Genomic DNA, 23573 nt, shown 5'->3' on the forward strand with positions numbered 1-23573 from the left:
GAAGAAGAAATTTTCTATGTCATTTTTTTTTGTTTATCCTTTATTATTATTTACCCTTTTTAGATGGAATTAAAAAAAAAACATTGCACGAGATTTGTATTTAACAATAATAGGCCACAGATTGCGCACATAACTAAAAAAAATACAAAATGCAAAGAAAAAAATAAGTCAAAGTGCGAGGGGCCCACAAATAAATCAACAAAGATCCCGAAATATTTTTGGAATTTTTTGATATCGAAAAGGGGTTCGTTTGGCCAAATATCAAACTAACATTGGCATAACAATTATGGTCAAGCCATAAGGGTGTGCTTTGCCAAACACACCCTTAGAAAACACACTTTGGGTCGGCCGGGCCTAAAGCCCAGACCCGGCCCACTCACTTTTTAGGGCTGAGTCTAGCCCAGCTCGCATGGGCTAGGTTGGACTCATCTGGCCCAGACTGGTCACTGGCCCAAGCCAGTGACCCGGTGGGCAGCAGGCACGCGTGGTTCAAACCACGCTTGCGCTGCACAGGGCGAAGGTAATTAAATTACCTTAGCCCTGTGTTCTTCTTCTTGTAATGAAATAAATAGAAACAAAGGGAAAAAGGAAGGCCTTACCTGGCGATGATGAAGACAAGGGCGACAGTAATAGTCGAGCACTCCTGGAGAATTCTATCTTCTTCCTCCTTCTTTCGACTGCTCTTTTTTTTTTTTGTTCGATCTCCCTTCTCTCTGCTTGTGTTTGTTTTCTTAATCGGTCTTCTTTGGTTCTCCCCTTCAGCTCTGTATTTATAGGGGATGCGCTGGTGTTTCACTGAGACTTGGATATCTTAGATTGATCGTTATCTTCCCGGGGCATTGATCTTCATGAGGATAGGGCTTGAGACTCCGTGTTTTGGTTGGATGGGGACACCAACAGTCCTGCCATTGTCAGACTGTTAGAAGTGGTTTTCTTCACGCGTCAATGGTTTGTTCTTGCAGCGAGGGACACGGACACAAACTGAGCAGCTGGTGGTGGAGGTCGTGTGCTCTGTATTGTGTCTGGTGGTGTTCTGCACTGTTGCTTGGTCACAGGGAGCTTCCTCTGTTTCCAGAGGGAAGAAGACGAAGAATGGAAATGACAAACGGCGTCGTTTCTGACTGGAAGTGGCGATCTCTCCATTTGGTCCTCGGAGTTTCGACATTTTTAATCAGGCCCCTGGACAGAATTTCGGTGCCTTTTACAAAATGGTCCCTGGACCTTAATTACTTGTAACTTTGCCCTTGATTAACTCAGAAACTAATATTTATTCAATTATGCCCTTGATTTCATTAATTAAACTAATTCTAAACCTAATTAAGTCCTCAAACTTATTTGTTCTTCAATCAGACTCCCGATATTAGTAATTAAACCTAATCAAGGTTTAATTGAAAACCCATACTAGTTAATTCTTTCAATTTTTTTCCAAATTAACTTTCAAACTTATCTTTTTATGCTCTTTTCTTTTCTGCCCTCGTTAGGTCATTAGAAGAGCTTATATATAGTCTAGACATATTTATATTTAGGAAAGATTCAATCCATTAATTCTAGGATGCAAATCCCTACTGATTTGCAGTAAAAAAAAACGTTAAAAGGAGACTTAAATATTCTGATTCTGATGTCTGATTTCTTTCCAGTTTTTTAGAGGATGGTGTGGCTTCTTTCTTTCCTTCCATAGGGCTAGCTGCTCCCTTTGAAATGAGGTAATAAAAACGTGGTTGCAGCTCCAAAAATCAGGCGTGATGATAAAGGAAAACAACAGGAATTTGCAGAGAAAAAAGGAAAGAAATCAAATGGGTAAGGGTGCATGCTGCAAAGTTTTATTTTCCTTATTCGGTGTGGTAAAAATCATGTCATTTATGATGATCCAGCCCCCCTCTCCAGCTTTCAATATCATTCTTCAATTCAATCCCTCATTTTAGCACTTTTCAATTCAATCCTTGGTCCAAAAAAAATCCTTCGAATCAGGCCTGCGAACTTGGGCTAAACCCTTCTTGCGGCAGGATTCTCTACTTTCACATTAGATATTCAAATGGGAATATCTTGAGCTTCTGATATTGAAATCACGCGATTCAAAAGCCCAAATTCATCTACGCGTCTAGGACTACAACTTTGATGAAGGATTCGAAGTGAGATAAAATCGTTTTAGAGAACAGAATCTGGCAGTAATCTGGTTGGTCAAAAAGGGTCCCTTGATCTAATTCAGAAATTGATAATGCCGAGCATCCCGATATGACTGAGAATATGACCTAAGAACAACAACCAACAAAAAATGTGATGGAAGCAGAGTCTTTAGTGCAAAACTCGGGTCAAAATCCTTCTCGCGGCAGAAATCTCTGCTTTCACGTTAGATATTCAAATAGGAATATCTTGAGCTTTTATCGAAATCAAGTGATTCAAAAGCCCAAATTCATCTAAACTTGTAGAGCTACAACTTTCATGAAGGATAAAAAATGAGATAAATTCGTTTTGAAAAGCAGAATCTGGCCGCAACCTGGTTAGTCAAAAGGGTCTCTTGATCTGATTCAGAAACTGACAACGCCGAGAATCCCTATATGACTGAGAGTCTGCCATAAGAACAGTGATCCCTAGGACCCAATAAAGGTGTAGGTCAACATGTCATGAGTGATAGAATATAGCTAGGATGGTCAGATATCGTACGAAACCAAGTTAGAATCAGAGCCTAAGTTGGAACAAAAAAATTGCGACAGTAGCAGAACCAGTTTTTTTTAGTGCAAATTCTGAGGGATTTATCCAACCTTAAAGACCAGATAAAGAAAGAACGAATTTAGCATTATGAAGACTCCTGATTAATCTAAGAAAACCTGACGATTTTGGCAGCAAAAGGGAAGGATAAAGAGAGTAGAAAACAGCTCAAACAGGGTTTCGAAAAAAAATATTTCTTTCTCTGCTTTTGTCAATCTTCCAGCAAACATGAGTTAAATTCCTACACTCAGTTCAAAAGAGGTATACACCGTCTTCAGCATGTGGGGTCCAAAAATGAGTAACAATAGCTGCCCCCTCTTTACAATGCTTACGAAGCAAAACTTGTCAAGTGTTTCGCGTAGTAAGTGTTGTAAAGATAAATTGGTTGATCATGCTAAAACTCAGTGCTTTTCCTAAACAATGGTCTCCCTATCAATTATTGGGTGACCTGCCTATCTTAATATTTCTAGAAAAACTCCATGTTTTGTTTTTTTAGAAATGGTCCAATTATTGGGTGACCTGCTCATCCTAAAATTCTTAGAAAACTCCACGCTTTACTAAGAAATGGTCTGCCCACCTTAAAATTTTTAGAAAACTCCACGCTTTTCTAAGAAACGGTCTCAATATTGGGTGACTGGCCCCTCTTAATATTCTTAAAAAAACTCCACGCTTTTCTATAAAACAGTTTCGATATCAGGTGACCGGCCCCTCTTAAAATTCTTAGAAAACTCCATGCTTTTCTAAGAAACGGTCTCAATATCGGGTGACCTGCCCATCTTAAAATTCTTGGAAAACTCCACGCTTTTCTAAGAACCAGTCTCAATAAAATTCTTAGAAAACTCCATGTTTTTCTAAGAAACGGTCTCAATATCAGGTGACCTGCCCATCTTAAAATTCTTAGAAAACTCCACGCTTTTCTAAGCAACGGTCTCAATATCAGGTGACCGGCCCATTTTAAGATTCTTAGAAAACTCCACGTTTTTCTAATAAACTGTTTCAATATCAGGTAACCAGCCCCTCTTAAAATTCTTAGAAAACTCCACGCTTTTCTAAGGAATGGTCTCAATATCGAGTGACCTGCCCATCTTAAGATTCTTAGAAAACTCCACGCTTTTCTAAGAAACGATCTCAATATCAAGTGATCGACCCATCTTAAAATTCTTAGAAAACTCCACGTTTTTCTAAGGAAAGGTCTCAATATTGGGTGACCTGCCCATTTTAAGATTCTTAGAAAACTCCACGCTTTTCTAAGAAACGGTCTCAATATCAGGTGACCGACCCATCTTAAAATTCTTAGAAAACTCCATGTTTTTTTAAGGAATGGTTTCAATATCAGGAAACCGGCCCCTCTTAAAATTCTTAGAAAACTCCATGCTTTTCTAAGGAATGGTCTCAATATCGGGTGACCTGCCCATCTTAAGATTCTTAGAAAACTCCACGCTTTTCTAAGAAACGGTCTCAATATCAGGTGACCGGCCCATCTTAAAATTCTTAGAAAACTCCACGTTTTTTTAAGGAATGGTTTCAATATCAGGAAACCGGCCCCTCTTAAAATTCTTAGAAAACTCCATGCTTTTCTAAGGAATGGTCTCAATATCGGGTGACCTGCCCATCTTAAGATTCTTAGAAAACTCCACGCTTTTCTAAGAAACGGTCTCAATATCAGGTGACCGGCCCATCTTAAAATTCTTAGAAAACTCCACGCTTTTCTAAGAAACGGTTTCAATATCAGGTAACCGGCCCCTCTTAAAATTCTTAGAAAACTCCACGCTTTTCTAAGGAATGGTCTCAATATCGGGTGACCTGCCCATCCTAAAATTCTTAGAAAACTCCACGCTTTTCTAAGAAATGGTCACAGTATCAGGTGACCTGCCCATCTCAAACTTCAAAAGAAAAAAACACTAAGAGACCGAAGTAAAATACCATCGCATATTGATAAGGGAATTTATTGCAAGCATATTTTCAATTATTCTTACTTTATTTTTAAGTATTTCGTGTGTGTCACACAAGTTAATTAGGATTTTGGATGCCCTTTTGAACTATTAACCTCATGGAAAATTAATGTGTTTTCAAATACTAAATTACTGGAGTAGGTAGAATCTGGAATTAAAGCTGAGCACTAATTGGTTTTTGGGTTGTAACGGGATTTATACAACTCCGTTTCAGGCGTTCGTCATCATTTTGAAAATCTGAGACATAGGTCTACAATTCATATGGAGAGCATAGAACTCAGTTTTGCTGATTTGAAGTGCAAAAAGCAAGTTGAAAGACAGAGTCCGAATCAGACCCGAACTTCCTGCAATCCAGGCACTGTCTCAGGTTATGGCCCATATCTCGAGTTTTGGAGGTCTAAAAACTATAAGATCAGTTATGTTGGAAAGAAAATTTGATTTTCTATAATTTCTCCAGAAATATAGAAGTTTTAATTTGCACGTTTTCCATCCCAAATCTAGCACGTAATATCAAGATAGGAAAAAGAATCTAAGATAGAGAAGGAAACTAACTTTCTTTCCATTGGAGGAAAAAGCTAGAATATATAAGATCTCTTTAGGAGCACCTAGGGCGACACTAGAGACCGGAAGATACACCATAAAAGATAGAAGGTAGCACTAAGAAAGGAGGAGAACAGAACAAAACAGACGAGCATAGTTTGTAGCAGATTGGAAGACGTCCAGCGGCTCTACTACCAATCTCCACTCTTGAATAATGTTCATTGTATCAAGTTTGTTTCCCTTTAATTTGGCTATGGAGTAGACTCTTATTCTGGGATTTTTTTATGTAACCTAGCTTTGAATATGTGAACAATTTCTTTGATTGAATTCATCCACTAGGTGTTGAGTGTTTCATTCTATGTTTAATGCTTGTGTATGTTTGGCCAATGTTTGCATGATTTGGGATTCAATTTGAGACTGAGAAGTGATAATTGTTTTAGCCATTGTGTGAAATACCTTGAGGAATCTATATGATAGAGATATTTTTGGAACTTTTGTAATCTTTAAAGATTTTATGGTACTTAATAAATTTTGACAAGTTTAGAATATTTGTAGAGTTGTATGAAGTTTGCTTGTTGAAATATTTCATTGATGCTCGAGAGAGATTGGTGATTAAATTAGAAAAACTTGATTATCAACAATAAGAACAAATAATTCAATTGAGAAAGTTCACATATAAATAGTTACCGTAAATCAAAAATCCAAAAATCCATTAAAATTGAATTCAATACTATTTAATTAATTGGTTGTTTGCTTTTAATTATTAATTTTTGTTTAGTAAACTATCTCATTTGATTCTTCAAATAGATCACAAGTTAAAAGATTTTGGTAGTTAGTAGTAATTTTTACAAATCCTCGTGGGACAATACTCTACTCATCACTTTATTACTTATCAAGATTCGTGCACTTGCGATTTTGATCAACAAGTTTTTGGTGTCATTGTTGGGGCTTTTAGATAAAATTATTAATAATATCAATATGAGTTAAATTTGATCTATTTTGATTAATTTCTGTCTTCAGATTTTTAGGTGATTGTCTAATGTATGAGAAGCAACAAAAATCTGTTGTTGCCGCCTTATAATCCTTAGATTGAGAGAACTGTAAAGGAATTAAGGAAGAAAAAAATGAGAGACTCAGAAAAACTCAAACACCATGGCAGAAAATGAAAATCCTGAGCAAGACACATGGGCATTGAAAGATTTTGCACTCCCACAAGTAACAGGAATCCGTTTGGTTATCAAGAAACCAAGGATTGAGGCCAATAATTTTGAGATCAAACCAGTCATACTACAGATAATTCAGACTTCAGTTCATTTCTATGGGTTGCCGAGTGATGATCCTAATGTCTATATTGCGAGTTTCTTGAAAATTCACGACATGTTTAAGCATAATAGCATTACTGATAATGTCATTCGCCTCAGACCATTTCCATTTTCTTTGTGAAACAGAGCGAAGAGTTGGTTAAACTTTATGCTTGCAGACTCAATCACTAGTTAGGAAGATTTAGCTCAGAAATTTCTTGCCAAATTTTTCCCACCAGCTAAGACAGTGAAGATATGCATTGAAATCTCAAATTTCGTCCAATTTGAGAGTGAACCATTGTATAAGGCATGAGAGAGATATAAGGATTTACTTAGGCGATGCCCTTACCATGGACTACCAAAATAGATGCAGGTTTGGAATTTCTACAATGGATGGAATGTTTCCATAAGAACATTGATTGATACACCTTCAAACGGTGCTTTTATGAGTAAGTCACAAGATGATGCATATAATTTGTTGGAGGAAATGGCCATGAACAATTATCAGTGGTCGAATAAAAGGAATACACCTAAGAAGACTGATGGGATGCATGAAATTGATGCAATCATAGCATTGACAACCCCAAGTTCATTTGCTCACTCAACAACTAAAAGCAAATCAACTCGCAACAAATGCCATCCATTTGACAGTTTGTGATTTTTGCCATGGAAACTACCCAAATGAAGAATGCCAAGTTAGGAACCCTTTCTCTCAAATAGAACATGCTCATTTTGTGTCACACTACAACCGGCATAACAACCCTTATAGTGCAACATATTTGTTTGTTTTGGATTCCAAGGGGCATCATCATGGACGATTTGACTAAAGGTCCTTCTAAAGTAATGATTTATTTCAATTTTTGTTTCTTTTACTCTATTATGCACATCATATATGAATTATTTTTTAGAATATTTATTTTTCATATTTTAGGCCTTATTTTAATTTAGATTGATGTTAGCCCACTAGTCAACAAAGGTTTAGTTTTTATATGTATAAATAATCTTGTAAGACATTTTCTTTAAGTTATTAAATGCATCATTATTGTCGTAACTTGCAATGTGTGTGTGAGAGGAATTCTCTTGTTTTGGTTCTTTATTAAACTACTTTGACTTATCAAAGAGTTGACCAAGCTTTGTGTCGCCTTCTATACTACTACTCATTTATGTCTTTTCATAGGTGTTGGGTGGGGGGTTTTTTGTTACTTATAGTCTTAGTGTCTCGATACAAGTATCTTTATTTCAAGCTCAAAGCCTGAATTTAGCTTTTTTTAGAAAGGATTGATTTGATTGTGGGTTTCTGAATCTTTATATTCATAGTGTTTGTATCAACAGATGTATGGGATGAGAAATGAACTAGCTTTTTTTGTTAAGTTTCCTACAAACAGTGCCACTAATAAAGTCATAGAAAACTCCAAATGATTCATTAGGTTTTTCCATGATTGACAATGGATTGGGTTGTTCTTGATGGGTTATACATGTATGATACTTAAGTTAGTTTAGTGAAAGATTTTAACATGCAAAAACAAGAAAAAAAAAAGTGTTTATGTATAATAAAGAGTTGGGTGATCTACCCTGTGTCATTAGGAAAGTGAGGTATTTAAACTCTTTATTTTGTGTCGTATTTTAGAAGATTTACCATGAAAAAATGAAGATGAAGTGTACCCTACCATAACAGAGTAGTAACACTAGCATAGCTCATCTGTAAGGGTAGCTATTCTAGTGATCTTGACTAGCTATAGAAAACAACCTCTCTAGTTGATCTTGTTATTATCCAATAAAAATGAAATGTCATAGAAATATTTGTATGGAAACTTGTATGTGTGTGCGATTAATTTTTTTATACAAAATTATTGAATTTTATGGAGCTATAAGAGATAGAGGGATGTGAGAGAAAGAGAAATTATGATTAAGCCCATCTTGGTTGGGCACGACCTAAGCAACCAAGCAACCTGGTCGCTTTGTTTAAGAAGAAAAAAATTTAAACAATTTAGTTAAGATAAAATCAAATGCATCTATTTTTTTAATGGAAAAGGTTTTATAAATAATAAATAAAATGTTTTTTATAATTAAAAAATAAAATGTTAAAACCTGTAAATTTTAAAAAGTAAAAAGGTATCTTTATAATTGTAATATATATAGACACATGCACACCCTAAAAATACAGCTATTTTTTTAGAGTTTGTATAAGAATAAAAGTTTCATTTATTTTTAAACTTAAAAATTAAAAATAATTTTTAAATTTAAATAAATATCATCTTTATCACAACTTAACATTGTACTAATTTTTTTTATTTTTAAACTATTATCTTTTAAAAATAAATAAATATTATCTTTATCTATATATTTATTAAATTCAAAATTTAAAATGATTTTTAAAAACATCTAATAAACTATCTTTGTTAATTTTTTTAAGCGAGTCGTATATATACCTCGTTAAAATATACTATTTTTATAAATAAATCTTGAGTTTAATATACTATTTTTCTAAATAAATCTTGAGTTTTTTTTAAATTTTTATTGTAATGTATACTAAAACGCATCAGTGTTTTACTGTGGATTCCATAGTGTAGTCCATAGTAAAACACTGATGATTTATTTTATTTTATTTTCGTTTTTCTTTTTTTACACTGATGCCTTTAGTTTTTTTTTGGCTGAGCTGTTTTTTTTTTTCTTTTTTTTTTCTTTTTAATGTCTTTCGGGTTTTTGTTTTTACTTTTTTCTTTGTTTTTTTTCTTTTAATGTTTTGTTTAATTTAGTTTGTTAATATTAATTTTGTTTTTATTTAGTTATCAGACTTTCATGACACGGATCCCGAGTTTAACGGGTTAACCTGATTTGACAAGTTAACCTGAATTTTTTTTTTTTTTTTTTCGTTTTAATTAATTTTTTTCGTTTAGTTTAGTTTGTTAATGTTGAATTTCTTTCTATTTAACTATTGACTTTCATGACACGTATCCCGGATTTAACGGGTTGACCTGGTTTTGGACTGCACAGTGCAGTCTACAGTCCAAAGGCTGAGCTGTCTTTTGTTTTTTCGTGTTTTTATATTTTTTTTCATTTTTTATGCCTTTCGAGTTTTTTTTTTTGCTTTTTTCTTTGTATTTTTTCTTTTAATGAATTCTTTTTGTTTAATTTAGTTTGTTAATGTTAATTTTTTTATTTAGTTATCAGACTTTCATGACACAGATCCTGGGTTTGACGGGTTAACATGGTTTGACGAGTTAACCCAGAATTTTGTTTTTTGCTTTTTTTCATTTTAATTAATTTCTTTCGTTTAGTTTAGTTTGTTAATGTTAAATTTCTTTCTATTTAATTATCAGACCTTCATGACACGTATCCCGGATTTGACGGGTTAACCTGAAATTTTTTTTTCTTTTTTTCATTTTAATTAATTTTTTTCATTTATTATAGTTTGTTAATGTTAAATTTCTTTCTATTTAATTATCAGACCTTCATGACACGTATCCCGAGTTTGACGGGTTAACCCAGTTAATTATGGGTTAACCCGTCAATTTTGTTTTCTATTTAGTTATCAAACTTTCATGACGCGAATCTCAGGTTTGACGGATTAACCTGATTTGAAGGGTTAACCCAGTTAATTCAGATTTTTTTGTTCTTTTTCTTCACAGTGTAGTCTACAGTGAAAAGACTGATGCCTTTTGTTTGTTTGTTTTTTCTTTCTTTTTTAATTAATTTTTTTCGTTTAATTTAGTTTGTTAATGTTAAATTTTTTTTTCTATTTAGTTATCAAACATTTATTACACGGATCCCGGGTTTGATGGGTTAACCTGGTTTGATGGGTTAGCCCAGTTAATTCTGGGTTAACCCATCAATTTTTTTTTTCCTATTTAGTTATCAAACTTTCACGACACGAATCCAAGATTTGACGGGTTAACCCAGTTAATTCAGATTTTTTTTCTTTGTCTTCATTAGTTTTTTTCTTCCTGTTGGTTTTTTTCTTTGTTTTTTTCTTTTTAATTAATCTATTTAATTATCACATTTTTATGACACGACCTTGCAGCCAGACCCACATCTAAGGCTATTGAGTCTGGTATTGCAACTAGACCCACTTAAACTTGGGTCATGCAAGTTTAATGTTATTATTAATATTATAAATATTACTCTTGGGTCAGGCGTTGCAGCTAAACCCAAGATTCTTGAGTATAGCTTTGCAGAAAGACCTAACACTTTTAGATCTTAGCCTTTTTTAATATTTTTTATGCAAAAAAAATTAACTCACGGCATCGCGCAGGTCATGCAACTAGTACAATACTAAATTTGGAGGGAAAAAAAACTTGGTAACCCTACTACCCCTATCTCTTTTGCACAAGCCCGGTCCCTTACCTCTAGCAAACGCTACCTTGGATATCTTCGTTTAATCAAGACCCACAGTACACTGTCACTCGTAACAAGCCCACTCATTATAATTAAATGGCTCACGTTCTTATATCAAATCCAACACCAAATTTGAGGACATATTTATCTGGGCCAAGTCCAAAATGTTACCAGCGCCAATTATGCTTTATCACGTGGCAGAGACTTACTGGGTGGAGCATTGAGACGTGTCGAAAAGAATGCTCAGTAGACACCTTCATAATCCACATGTAAGGAGATGATAGGGTAGAACTACGTGGATTGACATAGCGAATCCCAGCACGGTTCCCTTCTCTTCTGTCGCTGTTCTCTCCTTAAATCTTGAGTTCTTCGAATTCTTCTTCAATTATAACCCCAAAAGCCAAAAACCGAAAATAAAATAGAAATTATTAGAGGGCTAATGATAATTTTGGTGTAATTTAATTGAGACAATAACAAATGAATCTGGTTGTGATGATGAGCATGGATGGTGTGGCATGGAGAGGATTCGGATGTACAATCTTTATACTCCATTTTGTTTTTGTTTGTCACTTCTTACTTCTCCAACCTCTTGTTTCTGCTTCAGGTATGTTTCTCCTTTCTTTTCTTCTTCAGGTCTTGATGCATGCATCTGTCATGTCAGTACTGCTCTGTGAAATTAAACTTTTCTTATGGTTAGTTAAATTATTGAACTTTATAGTTAGTTAAATTATATTTATGGGTATGCAATTTAATTATGAAAGCATCCATTTTCGTGGTGGGTTTGGTTTGGTTATTTGATATTGATTTGGTTGTGTTGATATTAGTGCTGTATGAATTTGTAGATACGGAAGCTGGAAATGCTGCGGAGTTGTTTGAAAGGGCTTCTCAAAGTATAAAACTTAAGCGTTACAGTGACGCACTTGATGACCTCAATGCTGCAATTGAGGCAGATCCCTCCCTCTCTGAAGCTTATATTCGGCGTGCCTCCATTCTTCGTCAGTTATGCAGGTTCTTCCTTCATTCCATCATTTTATTTCTGTTTTTACTGTTAAATCGTGTGCAATTTGTAACGTGGCACTTGACACTCTGTTAGTAAGGAAAGTAGGGAGGATGGATTGGTGGAGAAGGATAGGATGTGTTCCCTTGCTAGATGAATTAAGACCCGACCACTGGAAGGATGGGAGGGAGGGATGGATCCCTCCTGTGCTTGTATAATTTACTATCCGTCTCTGCTAGAGTGTGTTTGTTTTTGCAATCAAAATGCGCTTTTAAATTATTTTATTTTATTTTTACTTCAAATTAATTATTATTTTTTATGATTTTAGATTGTTTTGATGTGTTGATTTTAAAAATAAAAATATATATTATTTTGATGTATTTTCAAGCAAAAAACACTTTGAAGAACAACCACTAATGCCTTATTCTTTCTTTCAATTATACATCCTTTCCTTTCTTCCCTCGTTCATCTTCCAACCCATTTGAGTAAAACTACTATTATTTTTATTGAATTGATGTTTTGATTTAGCAATTAAGGATTAAATTCATATGGAATGTTGTTTTTTCTGAACATTGTAAAAGCCTGTAGAACACCTCTCTTTGTCTCCTCCCCTGGCCCTTTGGTTTCTAACTGGAGACTGATAATATCTTGGGTTCTCTTCTGCTGATGTAGATACAATGAATCTGAAAAGAGCTACAAAAAGTTTCTGGAGCTAAAACCTGGGCATTTGACTGCGGAAAAGGAACTTTCTCAATTGCATCAAGCTCAGAGTGCATTGGATACTGCTTTGACTCTTTTGGATTCAGGGGATTATGCAAAATCTCTGGAATATGTTGATAAAGTTGTCCTTGTGTTTTCTCCAGCATGCTCGGAGGTGACACCCATACCTTTTCTTTTCTATTTTGAGGCATTGTTCATTATATTTCTCATATGAATTGTGTGCTGCATCAATACCGTGTTAACTGGGAGTTGGGAGTATGGCTTTGATATGTTCAGTACTCTTGCAGTGCAATGACTCCACATGATTATTTATTGCAGGCCAAACTCCTCAGAGTAAAGTTGTTGTTAGCTGTTCAAGACTACTCTGCTGTCATCTCCGAGGCTGGGTATATTCTCAAGGAAGATGAAAATAATCTAGAGGCACTACTGCTCCGTGGCCGTGCGTACTACTATTTAGCAGATCATGATGTTGCTACAAAGTTAGTTTCACAGTAATTTTAAGTTTTTTTTTTTTGTTAAAATTCTTTGTAATTTGTCTAGAATTCAATTTTATGTTTATGTACTTAAATCTTCTCCAGGCATTACCAAAAGGGTCTCCGTCTTGATCCAGAGCACAGTCAGCTGAAGAAAGCGTATTTTGGGCTGAAAAATTTACTCAAGAAAACTAAAAATGTAAATTGGCTAGACTTCTTAAATAAATGTCTTTGGTTTTTTTCATCTTTCTTCCTGCCTTTTAGTTTAATGGTTGGACTTTGATCTGATTATAGAGATTGACTTTCTTTTGTGTTACTTACAATTTGAATGTGCTTGTTCTTGAACATGTTGTCTTTGACAGGCAGAAGATAATGCAAGTAAGGGTAAACTACGTGTCGCAGTAGAGGATTACAGAGCAGCACTCGCACTGGACCCTCATCACCTTGCACACAATGTACATCTTCACCTAGGCTTATGTAAGGTCTTGGTTAAGCTTGGCAGGGGCAAGGATGCTTTAACTAGTTGCAATGAAGCGCTCAACATTGAAGGGGAGCTTCTTGAAGCTTTAGTTCAGGTTTGCTATTTTGTCCGTTCATCATGCCTTTGTCTTAACTGTTCAGTAATTCTAGCTACATTTTCCTAACCTGGATATTCCTCTTTGTTTTGTTTCCCTTTTTCTCCCATTCCCCAGAGAGGTGAAGCTAAACTCATAGTAGAGGACTGGGAAGGAGCTGTTGAAGATCTGAAATCAGCAGCTGAAAAATCACCTCAGGTGAGTCAATAATATGTATTTCAATGGGGAATTCACAAATATATGTGTAATTTACATAGTGAATCCATCTGAGGTTTGTCAGAGTCTGCTTCAATGCTGCATGTTCAATGGCAACAAAACAGACCAATATTGCTTACAGGGTCAACATTCAGCAGGTGGTGTTGGGACATCTATCAATGTTTCATGTCAACTAGTATAACTTTTCAAATGTCTGCTGGCATAACATCGATAAAAAGGAAAAGTGCTGTAAAATTAATTTGCAACTTAAACATGCTTCGCTGTTTATATTGGATTGCATCCATCTTGCGAATATCCTCTGACCTGCCGTTCACCCATTCTCTTTCCTACTCTCTTTGCATTAAGTTCACTCTCAAATATGCTTTTATACTGTACCTCCATTGATTGATTGTACTGCTTTTTTGGATTGAATTATTTGATCTCCCTAGGTGTAGTTGCTCAAACAATCTGATAATTGATTTGTTTGTTTATTATGTTGAAATGGTTGAGGTTAAGCAAGTTTCCCTTAATGATATTTTTTAATGAGAACCAGAATTCTACTGAAGCAAACTGTATTAACTGGAAGATGATTTAGTTAGTCCTTAGTGGAGTACCAAAAAGGAGTAAATGTCCCTGGTATTTCCATGGTGTGTGGCTGTTTAGAGATTCACCTCTCATCTCTTTAAATATAATCCAGGATATGAGTATCCGGGAAGCATTGATGAAGGCAGAGAAGGCTTTGAAGATGAGTAAGCGCCGGGATTGGTACAAGATATTAGGAATTTCAAAGACTGCATCCGTATCTGAAATCAAACGTGCATATAAAAAGCTTGCTCTGCAGTGGCATCCGGATAAGAATGTTGATAATAGAGAAGAAGCAGAGGCCAAGTTCCGAGATATTGCAGCTGCATATGAGGTCTGATTTTTTAATGACTTCCATGATTTTCCTCCGTGGGCTTCAACCTTTTATGTTGCATTTTGTCTGTCTCTATAATACTGGCAACTACAAGAAACATTAAAAATTTCCTGCTAAGTTTTTTGTTTCCAAATGGTCCAAAGTCTTCCAATTTAATGAAGCTCAAGGTTTGGTGTTTTTTCTCGGTCTGAAACCTGTGTTGCTCTCTGCAGGTTCTTGGAGACGATGATAAGCGTGCAAGATATGATAGAGGAGAAGACATGGAAGACATGGGGATGGGTGGAGGTGGCGGTGGCAACCCATTCGGCGGTGGTGGACAGCAATTTTCATTTCATTTTGAGGGAGGCTTTCCTGGTGGTGGATTTGACGGAGGTTTTCCTGGTGGTTATCAATTCCATTTTTGACATCGGTGAAACGAAGGGATTATTTTCTGCTGTTGCAAATACAGGAGGTTTCGTTTCCTCTGTCCTAACCAATTTGACTAATACTAACAGGTACATCTTAGGGAATTAAATGAGGCTTGTTGCACGATCAATGTATTTCTTGATAAAGTTTTGCTTCCAGAATCTTCCAAGTTCTGGAACCTGTATTGGTTGATTCAAGGAGGTTATTGAGCTCGATTCATTCATGTGTTGCATCCATCATTATATTATTAAGCATAGCTATGATAATTTTCTGGGGGAACTAATATAACAAGATATATATTAATCTACTATACATGAGTTATAAATGTAAAGACGAAAAATAAATTTTAATTCAACTCGTATTTAAAAAAAAATATTAAACAAATGATAATTATTGAATAATTGAAAGATGAAAAATCCTAAACACGATGAGTGATGTAAAAATTTACTCCAACATAGAATAATTATTGTACGGGGTAAGAAGTTAAGAGCAATATTAATTTGAATTAAAGCTATAAAATTTTTATCTTTATAATACGTCTTATGATAATGATGATATTCTCACATGCTAGTTGTTTATTTATAAAATATAAATCATGTTTAATCTTTCATTAGTATTTTTATATATAAACAATCATTTTTTATTTGATTATAAAGTCTTGTTTTAAGAACTTGATTAATAGTTATTGTCAAAACAAAAGGAGTCAAAATAAATCAAATTAATATGTCAATTAATGGATAAAATATTGTTTTTTTCTTGGTTATAAAACTATAACTAGAATTTCAAATGAGTTTTTTTTTTTTTTTGTTAGAAAAATCTTCAGGATAAAACTATCTTCAAGTAGGCATTTTTAGGATTTAAATTTGCGCTCAACATAAGAAGCTTTGTGGCCTGTTCATAAAATTTATTATTTAACTTTTGTAATTGATGATCAATGGTAGCTGTAAATATATCAAATCAATAATGATACTCAGTTGTTACTGATTTTTTTATGATAAGATCATCTCACATTAGAAAAACAAGCATCCATATTATGAATCTTAATGTCTTATACTTACAAAATGATGTCACTTCTTCTAAAATAGTTTCTTGACCATCATTTCTTAACTTTTAAATCAAAATCTTTGTCTTAGAAACCAAATACATAGCATTTAAAATGTCTTGAGATTTTTGTTGCAAAGGTTGGCAAAGCATATTAGTAATTCCCATAATATTTTTTATTACATGTAAAATGATTACAAAATCAAATAACATTAACAACTTAACTGCAAAAGCTACATTATCATGTTGAGAATAAGTTGATTCATTTGAAGCTATGTTCTCAAGAACTAAGTAAGTTGCCCCGTGCATTTTTATGAGACTGTAAAATGATTTGAAATGCGAACTCTATCTACTATTTCTAGGTTGTTGCGAAGCACATGTTTGATTAGTTCATTTACCTATTTCAATTTCATCAATAGCAATCAAATGTTCAATTGTAACTACTTGAGAAACTTGTAATTCATCATTATATTTGCAAGAAACACTAATAATGTTGACAATAAAAATAAAATTATGAAAGAAAGTATCAACATCAAATACTTCTTTAGCTATAATAATAAGAGCCAAATATAATTGATGGGCTAATAATATACATAATGTGTATAAGGACAATCTTTAATTAATAAAGCTTGTAAATTATTCTACTCTCCGCACATATTACTAGTATCGTTACACCCTTGACCTCTAATATTTTAAATATCAAGATTATGATGAAATAAAACAGAGAAAATATATTCATTAAGAGTTAAAGCAATTGTATCTTTGACATGCACTATATTAAAAAAAAAGAAAAAAATTCTCGTATAAATTCACTTCTATCAACAAATATAATAAAAAGGACAACTTGCTCTTTTTTGAATTTATCTTGAGCTTCGTCAATAATTAATTAAAATTTTGCATCACCAGTCTAACAACAAATTGAAGATTAAGCATTTCTAGCAAAGACATGTGAATTTTTTTTTTTAATTTGATGTGATATGTATTTAGCATTTTGTGGAGTATTACTCAAAATAAAAGGACTTACTTTTTCATTATATGATGCTAAAAGTTTCACCATTTCAAGAAAATTACATTGTTTTTATTTTTTATTTTTGCCTTTCATCATGGGCTCTAAAAGCATATGCTTGAAATATGAGCCAACAAACAATATCTATTGGGGATTTAATATGTGATTATTTATAATTTCTTTAAAATTTTATCTCTCAACCATCTTTTTAATATGACATGACTTATTTTTCAAGTTCTTCAAGCGTTTGACAATAAATCTTTGAACTGAATTTAGACCTTTTCCCATATAAATAAAAAAAGGCCCATTGTTCCCTCTTATTAACTTTATTATAACAATTGAATCATTTAACATTAAATGTGTTTGATACTGACTTTCTAGTTGGTTTATTTACAAATATACAAGAAAAAAAATAAAATAAAATATTTTTCTCTGAATATTCAAATTAGGGAAAACTTTTAAACCAATAAAACTAAAATCAAAGAGGAATTTTTTTTTTTAACCAATAAGCAAATATTCAGAAATTAAATGTTGATATGCCCCATATTAATATATGCCTTTGAATTTCATTTTGTTGATTAATTGGGTATTTTAATATTTGAGGATATTTATTTGGATCTCGAATTAAATTAGCAGGTTAATATTTTCTTGTTCAATTATTATAATTTTAGTAGAAGACTATTCAATAATCAATGCAAGTTTTTTATAAATTAAAATAGGTTGGAGTTGTTTTGCAATCATATCAAGATACATCAACAAAAATACAAAGAACAAAAGCAGTAGAATTAATGTAATTGAAACTAAAAAAAATTCTCCAAAAAGGAAAAAAAAAAAGACTAAAGAAAGAGCTTTAAGATTAGATATTAAATTCAATGTAGCAGAAACAGATTGAAGAACCGATAGATAGAACCCTAATTTTTTTTCAGAATAAAAAAAGTAGATGTAAAGAGAAAAGGAAAAAAATATAAAGATAGAAAAGTGTTAGTCTTTTTATTAACTGATTAAAAAAACATATGAGGCTTTTGTTATTATAGGGTCACAAATATAAAATATATCTACACACTTTGAAAACATTATTTTCCGTAAAAAAGGGGGGAATTTTCTGACATGAATTGGCAAGTTACAGATGAAATTTTTTGGAACTTTCTTACGTTAGATCGGCATAGAAATCCAAATGAATTAGCCATGACACAATGGCCAAGAAACTTGATCATGAGCCTAAATGTACTGAGGGCATGTTTAGTTGGATGTAATGGATCTCGTAATGTAATGGTCCATTAGATTTTTGTGTTTGGTTATAAAATATTTAAAATTATAATGCAATAAAAGATTATAATTATAATGATTTATTGCATTAAAAAAAATTATGTAGTTAATTGTTGCAAAAAATTATCATAAAAACAAAATTATAATTTATATAAAACACAAGGACCAAAATATCCAAATAAGGATCTATTTGTGAATGAAAATAAAAAAATAAGAATTGAAATAATTTTTAAGAAAATTACAAGAATTAAAATGGAATTTTATCAAAATTTCCATGACATCACTAAAAAGTTTTGCAACTAAATAAAACAAAACAAAACAAAAAAAGACATCATTCTATTACACTGCATTGCATTTGGTTTTTATATTATACTAATTTTGTTGCCCGTTATAGGTACGGATTCGAAGTGTCACCAATATCCTTGTAAGCATTTATTTGTAAACAATTGGTGTAATCTTGTAATGTACAAAGCTAACCCAGTCGAAACCTGATCGACTAAAAACAAGTCCAAAATACGATGTTATCGTAGCTTTTTTTCTAAAATGATTCTAAGCGATGTTGTTCTCTTCATTGTAAAAAAAGTCAAACCTTAAGGAATTCTTTGAAATTATCATCAACATTGAAATTTCCTTACCTAATTGCTTGCATAGCTTGAGTTTCAAATCAATCATGTGAGAATTGTCATAACATAACCAAGTGAATTTAGCAGGGCCAAAAACAACCTAGACGATCGATGAAAATATAGGCTGACTTTAAACAAAATTAAAATGATATATATTTTTTTTTAATATTGAGACGAAGACATATTGGATCACCTTTGTTCAACTTGGGTTAAACATCAAATTTGTGACCCGAGTCATAGGCATGATGACAATGTGCTAACCCGGTTAGTTAATTGTTTTTTCTTTTCATTTCCCTTTCATTAATCTCTTCTCAACTGGACATTCACTGGGTTTAGATTGGATGGAATTTGGGTTTAAATTGAAGAGTTATTAGATAATTAGAGACTACATTGAAAGAAAAAGGCTTGGGATAGGGCGGAATGAATTCTAGACTCAATTGAAAGGTTATTAAAGAAGCAGGGACCAAAATAAATAAAGTGGGCAAAAATTATCATGTATGTGGGGAACATGCTAGTCATAATGTGGTGGTGCATACTGCTTCCTCCAGCCTCTAAATGAGGTCTTCCTTGGTATCTCTAGAAGCGTCTCGACGAGGACTTCCATTAGAGATGGTGTGTGGTGGCTGTTTTTGTTTGACATGGCACCGACAACTAGTTTTCTTTTTCTTTTTTTTTCCTCTCCTCCTTGTGAATTCCTTATCTTTTTTTCCTTCCCTAAATAGTTTTATTTTTCCCTATTTTCCAATTACAATCCCTTGAGTTTTAATGCCTTAGAAAACAAAAAAAAACTTGAATAATCTTTTGCAAGACCAAGATTGAGGCAAATGACTTTTTGTTTCCTTTGAGAAATGCACAATGAGCTCATTGAAACAAACTATCAAAGTCAATCCTAAAAAAAAATATGAAAGGATCAAATAAAAAAATATATTTCAAGGGAAAAATAACAAAAAAAAAGTAATATTTGATAACGAATGTTGTTACAATAGATGCAATAGTAAATTGGACAGGCGCTTTAGTTTTTTAATTAATAATTAATATTTGATTATATTATATTACATTATATCCAAAATTCACTAATTTTAGAGGCTATTAGCTATTTGATTTGCGCTTCACTATGGGTTAAATAATTTCTTTTAGTAAAAAAATGAATATACAAGTTTTTCTAACATGTTTTTGGATCAATCTTAAACCAAAATGCTTATACACTCATCTAATAAGATAAATCAATATTTGATAAAGATATGACTAATATACCTTGTGGGGATTAGAGTCATTAGAGTGATAGATAACCTGAATGATATGATTAGGATAATAGGTTTGAGTGATATAAAAGAATTAATGGTATTGTTAGTTAAGATACCATTTGATCATTAATGATATAAAATTTCTTAAATGTTGGTTGGCGACATTTGTAATTTTGGTATTTATTGTTCCAAATAGACATGTAAACTGTTAAATAGTATTTCTCATATTGTAATTACTTTGACTACAAGATGCTAACAAGTTCGAGTTAAATAGTAGACTTCTTTTGTTATTACTCATGATGGTAGACCTTAATATTGAATTTAGAAATATTATACACTTATTATGTAATGTAATTCTGGTATTGTCTTTTAAGATGTAATTAAATCTATTATTAAACATGTATGTATTAACTTAAATTCTCTAGATCATTGTAGTATTTTATATAATTTTACTCTTTTATATCTTAACTAGAAATGTATGGAATTTAATTTATTAATCTTTTACAATTTGTTTATGTTGAGTTTATAAGATGATTGTGTTGAAATCATTATATGGAATGTAATAAGCAAAAGAATAAACAATGGACATAGTCTATTTTGATTTTGATATTGAAATGATCCCGAATATTGGATCTTATGTAAAATTAGGATTTGTACAAGTGAATAATGACTTCGACACTCGAGAATATTAAAATTTAAGGGAAACTTTGCTGAAATTTCAGTAGATACACACACACACAAGATACTCTCTAATTTCACGTTATCTATGACTTTGAATATGTTAATTTGTATCCTAAATATGAGATCGTTACAAAAAGGGTTAAAATATTAAAAAAATAATGATCAAATTTGATATAAAAATCAAATTAAATCAAATAATAGGGATGAAATTGAAAAAAAGAATCAATCAAAGGAAAATAAAACAAATAGCAATAAAAAAATGAGGATCAAATTAGATATAACAAACAAATAACATGACACCTTTATACTTTGGCAAGGAAAAGAGAGAGAAAAGTGGAAGGAGAAGAGAAAAGCTCATCAAAGCTCAACAATCATGTTGCTGCACACACGCGTTGTACCATCAAGAAAAGGATGTTAACGTGCTTTCAATGCTATCGCAGAAGACAATGTTTGACCACTAAAAGCTTTTGCACCAGTTGCCCAAAAGGCGTGTACAACATCGACTCACTGGTGTATACGCGCCAACCATTTTTTTTATTATTAATATTTTATATTTACTAAAAAATCAAAGTGCTCCTTAGTTCACCTGAGTATATAAAAAATTAAAAAAAAATTGAAGAGTAAAAGATGAAAAAGCCATTGCAAGGAAGTTTTTTTTTTTTTATCTTAATAACAGTTTAGAAATTTCATTGTGCATAAAAAATAAAAATCTCCATAGAGCCCTTGGATGCAAGTTCTTTGTTTTTTTTTTTTCTTAAATAGTTATTTTAGTTATTTTACTAAATAATATAAAAAGATTGTAAGACTAGTGAATTTGAAAATGACAAATAGTGAAAATATCATATCACCCAAATGGCTAGTTATTTAGTTTATTTTGAGAAAAGCAAAATTATCTTTTTAGTGTACACTGCTAAAGTGATTTTCTACATGTTTTAGAGTTTTTTATTATTATTTAATTGTTGCCGGGTCTTAAATTTCAATCGAAGATGGTTTAGGCTGCTTAGATTAACACCATTTCTGGCTATTTTTTTCTTGCTGTATTTTGCTTGTCGACGGCATTAGATTAAAGGCATCTGGTATTATTTTCTGTCTCTGTTCTCTGCACTGTTCTGAGTTGTATCCACTGTCCAGTTTTTGGTCCAATTTATAAAGGCTTTTTATTTTATTTGAAATTTGTGCGCTTTTATTTTAGTGGATCCTGTTGCTACCACTTATCAATTCACCTGTAAAAGAAATCTTATTTGCAATTTAGAATGATATTTGAACATAAGAATCACAAAAATGAGCGGGGAGGAAGAAGAACTCAGTCAATCATGGTACATTACATTAAGAGGAGAGGCAGAGTAACCAAAGAATAATCCAACTCAGTTCAAACCACAACAGAACGATAAAACAATAACTCCTCAACAATGTCCAAAAACAAAAACTCATAGCTTCAATGAAATTGCTGCGATCAGCACAACACCGAAGGATACTGTTGCAATGGATGCACCTGAACTATCAACAGATGCATCTTCCTTGGACCCTGCAGGAGCTTTTGCTGGAACATCTTTCTCGGGCTTTGAAGGTGCAGGAGCTGGTGCTGGTGCTGTACCAAAAAGATCCAACGGCAGAAGGACCTGATCCACCTGATACACAACTAACTGGCCATCGGTGTATATAGTGTTTGCCACGGTTGCAGTATTAACCCCTGTTGTTATGTTCACTTGATTCCCCGATGTTGTCACATTGAGCGGGAACTCGCCATCAGCACTATTTCCGGCTTGAGTGCGCAAGGGATTGCTGACAGTTTGGAAGTTTGACATGGAAAGGAAATTTGGAAGGATGTGAAATTGCACCAATTGGACCTTTTGTTGGTCGCTGAGCGAATTCAGTGTACCTGCTTTGAGGTTAGCAAAGGAATTATCAGTTGGTGCAAAGACTGTTAGGCCTTGGTTTGAATTGTTGAGTTGTGTGTTGATTTGGTCAGCCTCTTGGGTGCTTTTCAACAACCGAATTAAGGTTGTGAACTGACCAGCTTTCGCAAGGATCGCCGTTATGTTGGTTGGACCTGAAGGTGCTGGAGATGGGGTTTGAGCAAAAGTGGTGGAGCTGTAGAGGAAGAACATCAAGAAAGGAACGAATGGGGAGAGAAGTTGCTTTCTCATCGTTGTAGGATATTTCAAATCTTGAGTGTGTTCAAACTTACTGTTTGCTAATTGTGATGAGGAAGAGTTTGAGCTGTAGGGAGAGGCGTGGGATGTATATATTGTGGGGGGAGAAATGTTTAGTGGTTGTTATTGTTAGGTGAAAGGCTACAAATTTGAAGGTGAGAAGAGAACCTCAATGCTGATCTTTATTGGTAAGGTGAAAGGGAAATCCAGAGATATTGCTTGGCAAGACAGGAAATCCAGTAGGGAATACGTAAATTTAAGAGTGCGTGGGTACCAGTGAGAAATGATGCATTGGTTGTTGCTTGTGCTCAGAGACAGCTACAAGAAGGAACCTTCAAGCTCAAGTTTTCAGCATTCAATAATAGCATCACTTAGGGTTCTTAATGATTACGAGGGGCCAGTGCATGGTCGCCTCCACTATGGATATCTCAAAGGCACTTCTTT

At 33.2% G+C, this 23573-nt stretch overlaps 2 protein-coding genes across 3 annotated transcripts; one reads left to right on the forward strand and one right to left on the reverse strand.

Moving 5' to 3' along the window:
• Nucleotides 1-11150: 11150 nt before the first annotated feature.
• Nucleotides 11151-15338, forward strand: LOC7486472 (dnaJ protein P58IPK homolog). Of its 2 annotated transcripts, none has more exons than XM_024587083.2 (9): nucleotides 11151-11438; nucleotides 11659-11842; nucleotides 12504-12705; nucleotides 12870-13030; nucleotides 13130-13223; nucleotides 13387-13599; nucleotides 13717-13797; nucleotides 14492-14710; nucleotides 14923-15338. In XM_024587083.2, the coding sequence occupies exons 1-9, from the start codon at nucleotides 11312-11314 to the stop codon at nucleotides 15112-15114; spliced, it is 1473 nt and encodes a 490-aa protein (XP_024442851.1). In that variant the 5' UTR covers nucleotides 11151-11311; the 3' UTR covers nucleotides 15115-15338. The 2 variants fall into 2 exon arrangements, with proteins under 2 accessions (XP_024442851.1, XP_002322872.1); XM_002322836.4 differs by having other exon boundaries at nucleotides 11155-11438; nucleotides 11677-11842.
• A 6941-nt stretch (nucleotides 15339-22279) lies between these two features.
• Nucleotides 22280-23353, reverse strand: LOC7486473 (fasciclin-like arabinogalactan protein 11). The gene has a single exon (XM_002323428.4). It carries the CDS (start codon nucleotides 23121-23123, stop codon nucleotides 22404-22406), a length of 720 nt encoding a protein of 239 aa, XP_002323464.1. The 5' UTR covers nucleotides 23124-23353; the 3' UTR covers nucleotides 22280-22403.
• Nucleotides 23354-23573: the final 220 nt, after the last annotated feature.

The sequence above is a fragment of the Populus trichocarpa genome, chromosome 16, assembly GCF_000002775.5.
Source record: "Populus trichocarpa isolate Nisqually-1 chromosome 16, P.trichocarpa_v4.1, whole genome shotgun sequence".
Classification (NCBI taxonomy): domain Eukaryota; kingdom Viridiplantae; phylum Streptophyta; class Magnoliopsida; order Malpighiales; family Salicaceae; genus Populus; species Populus trichocarpa.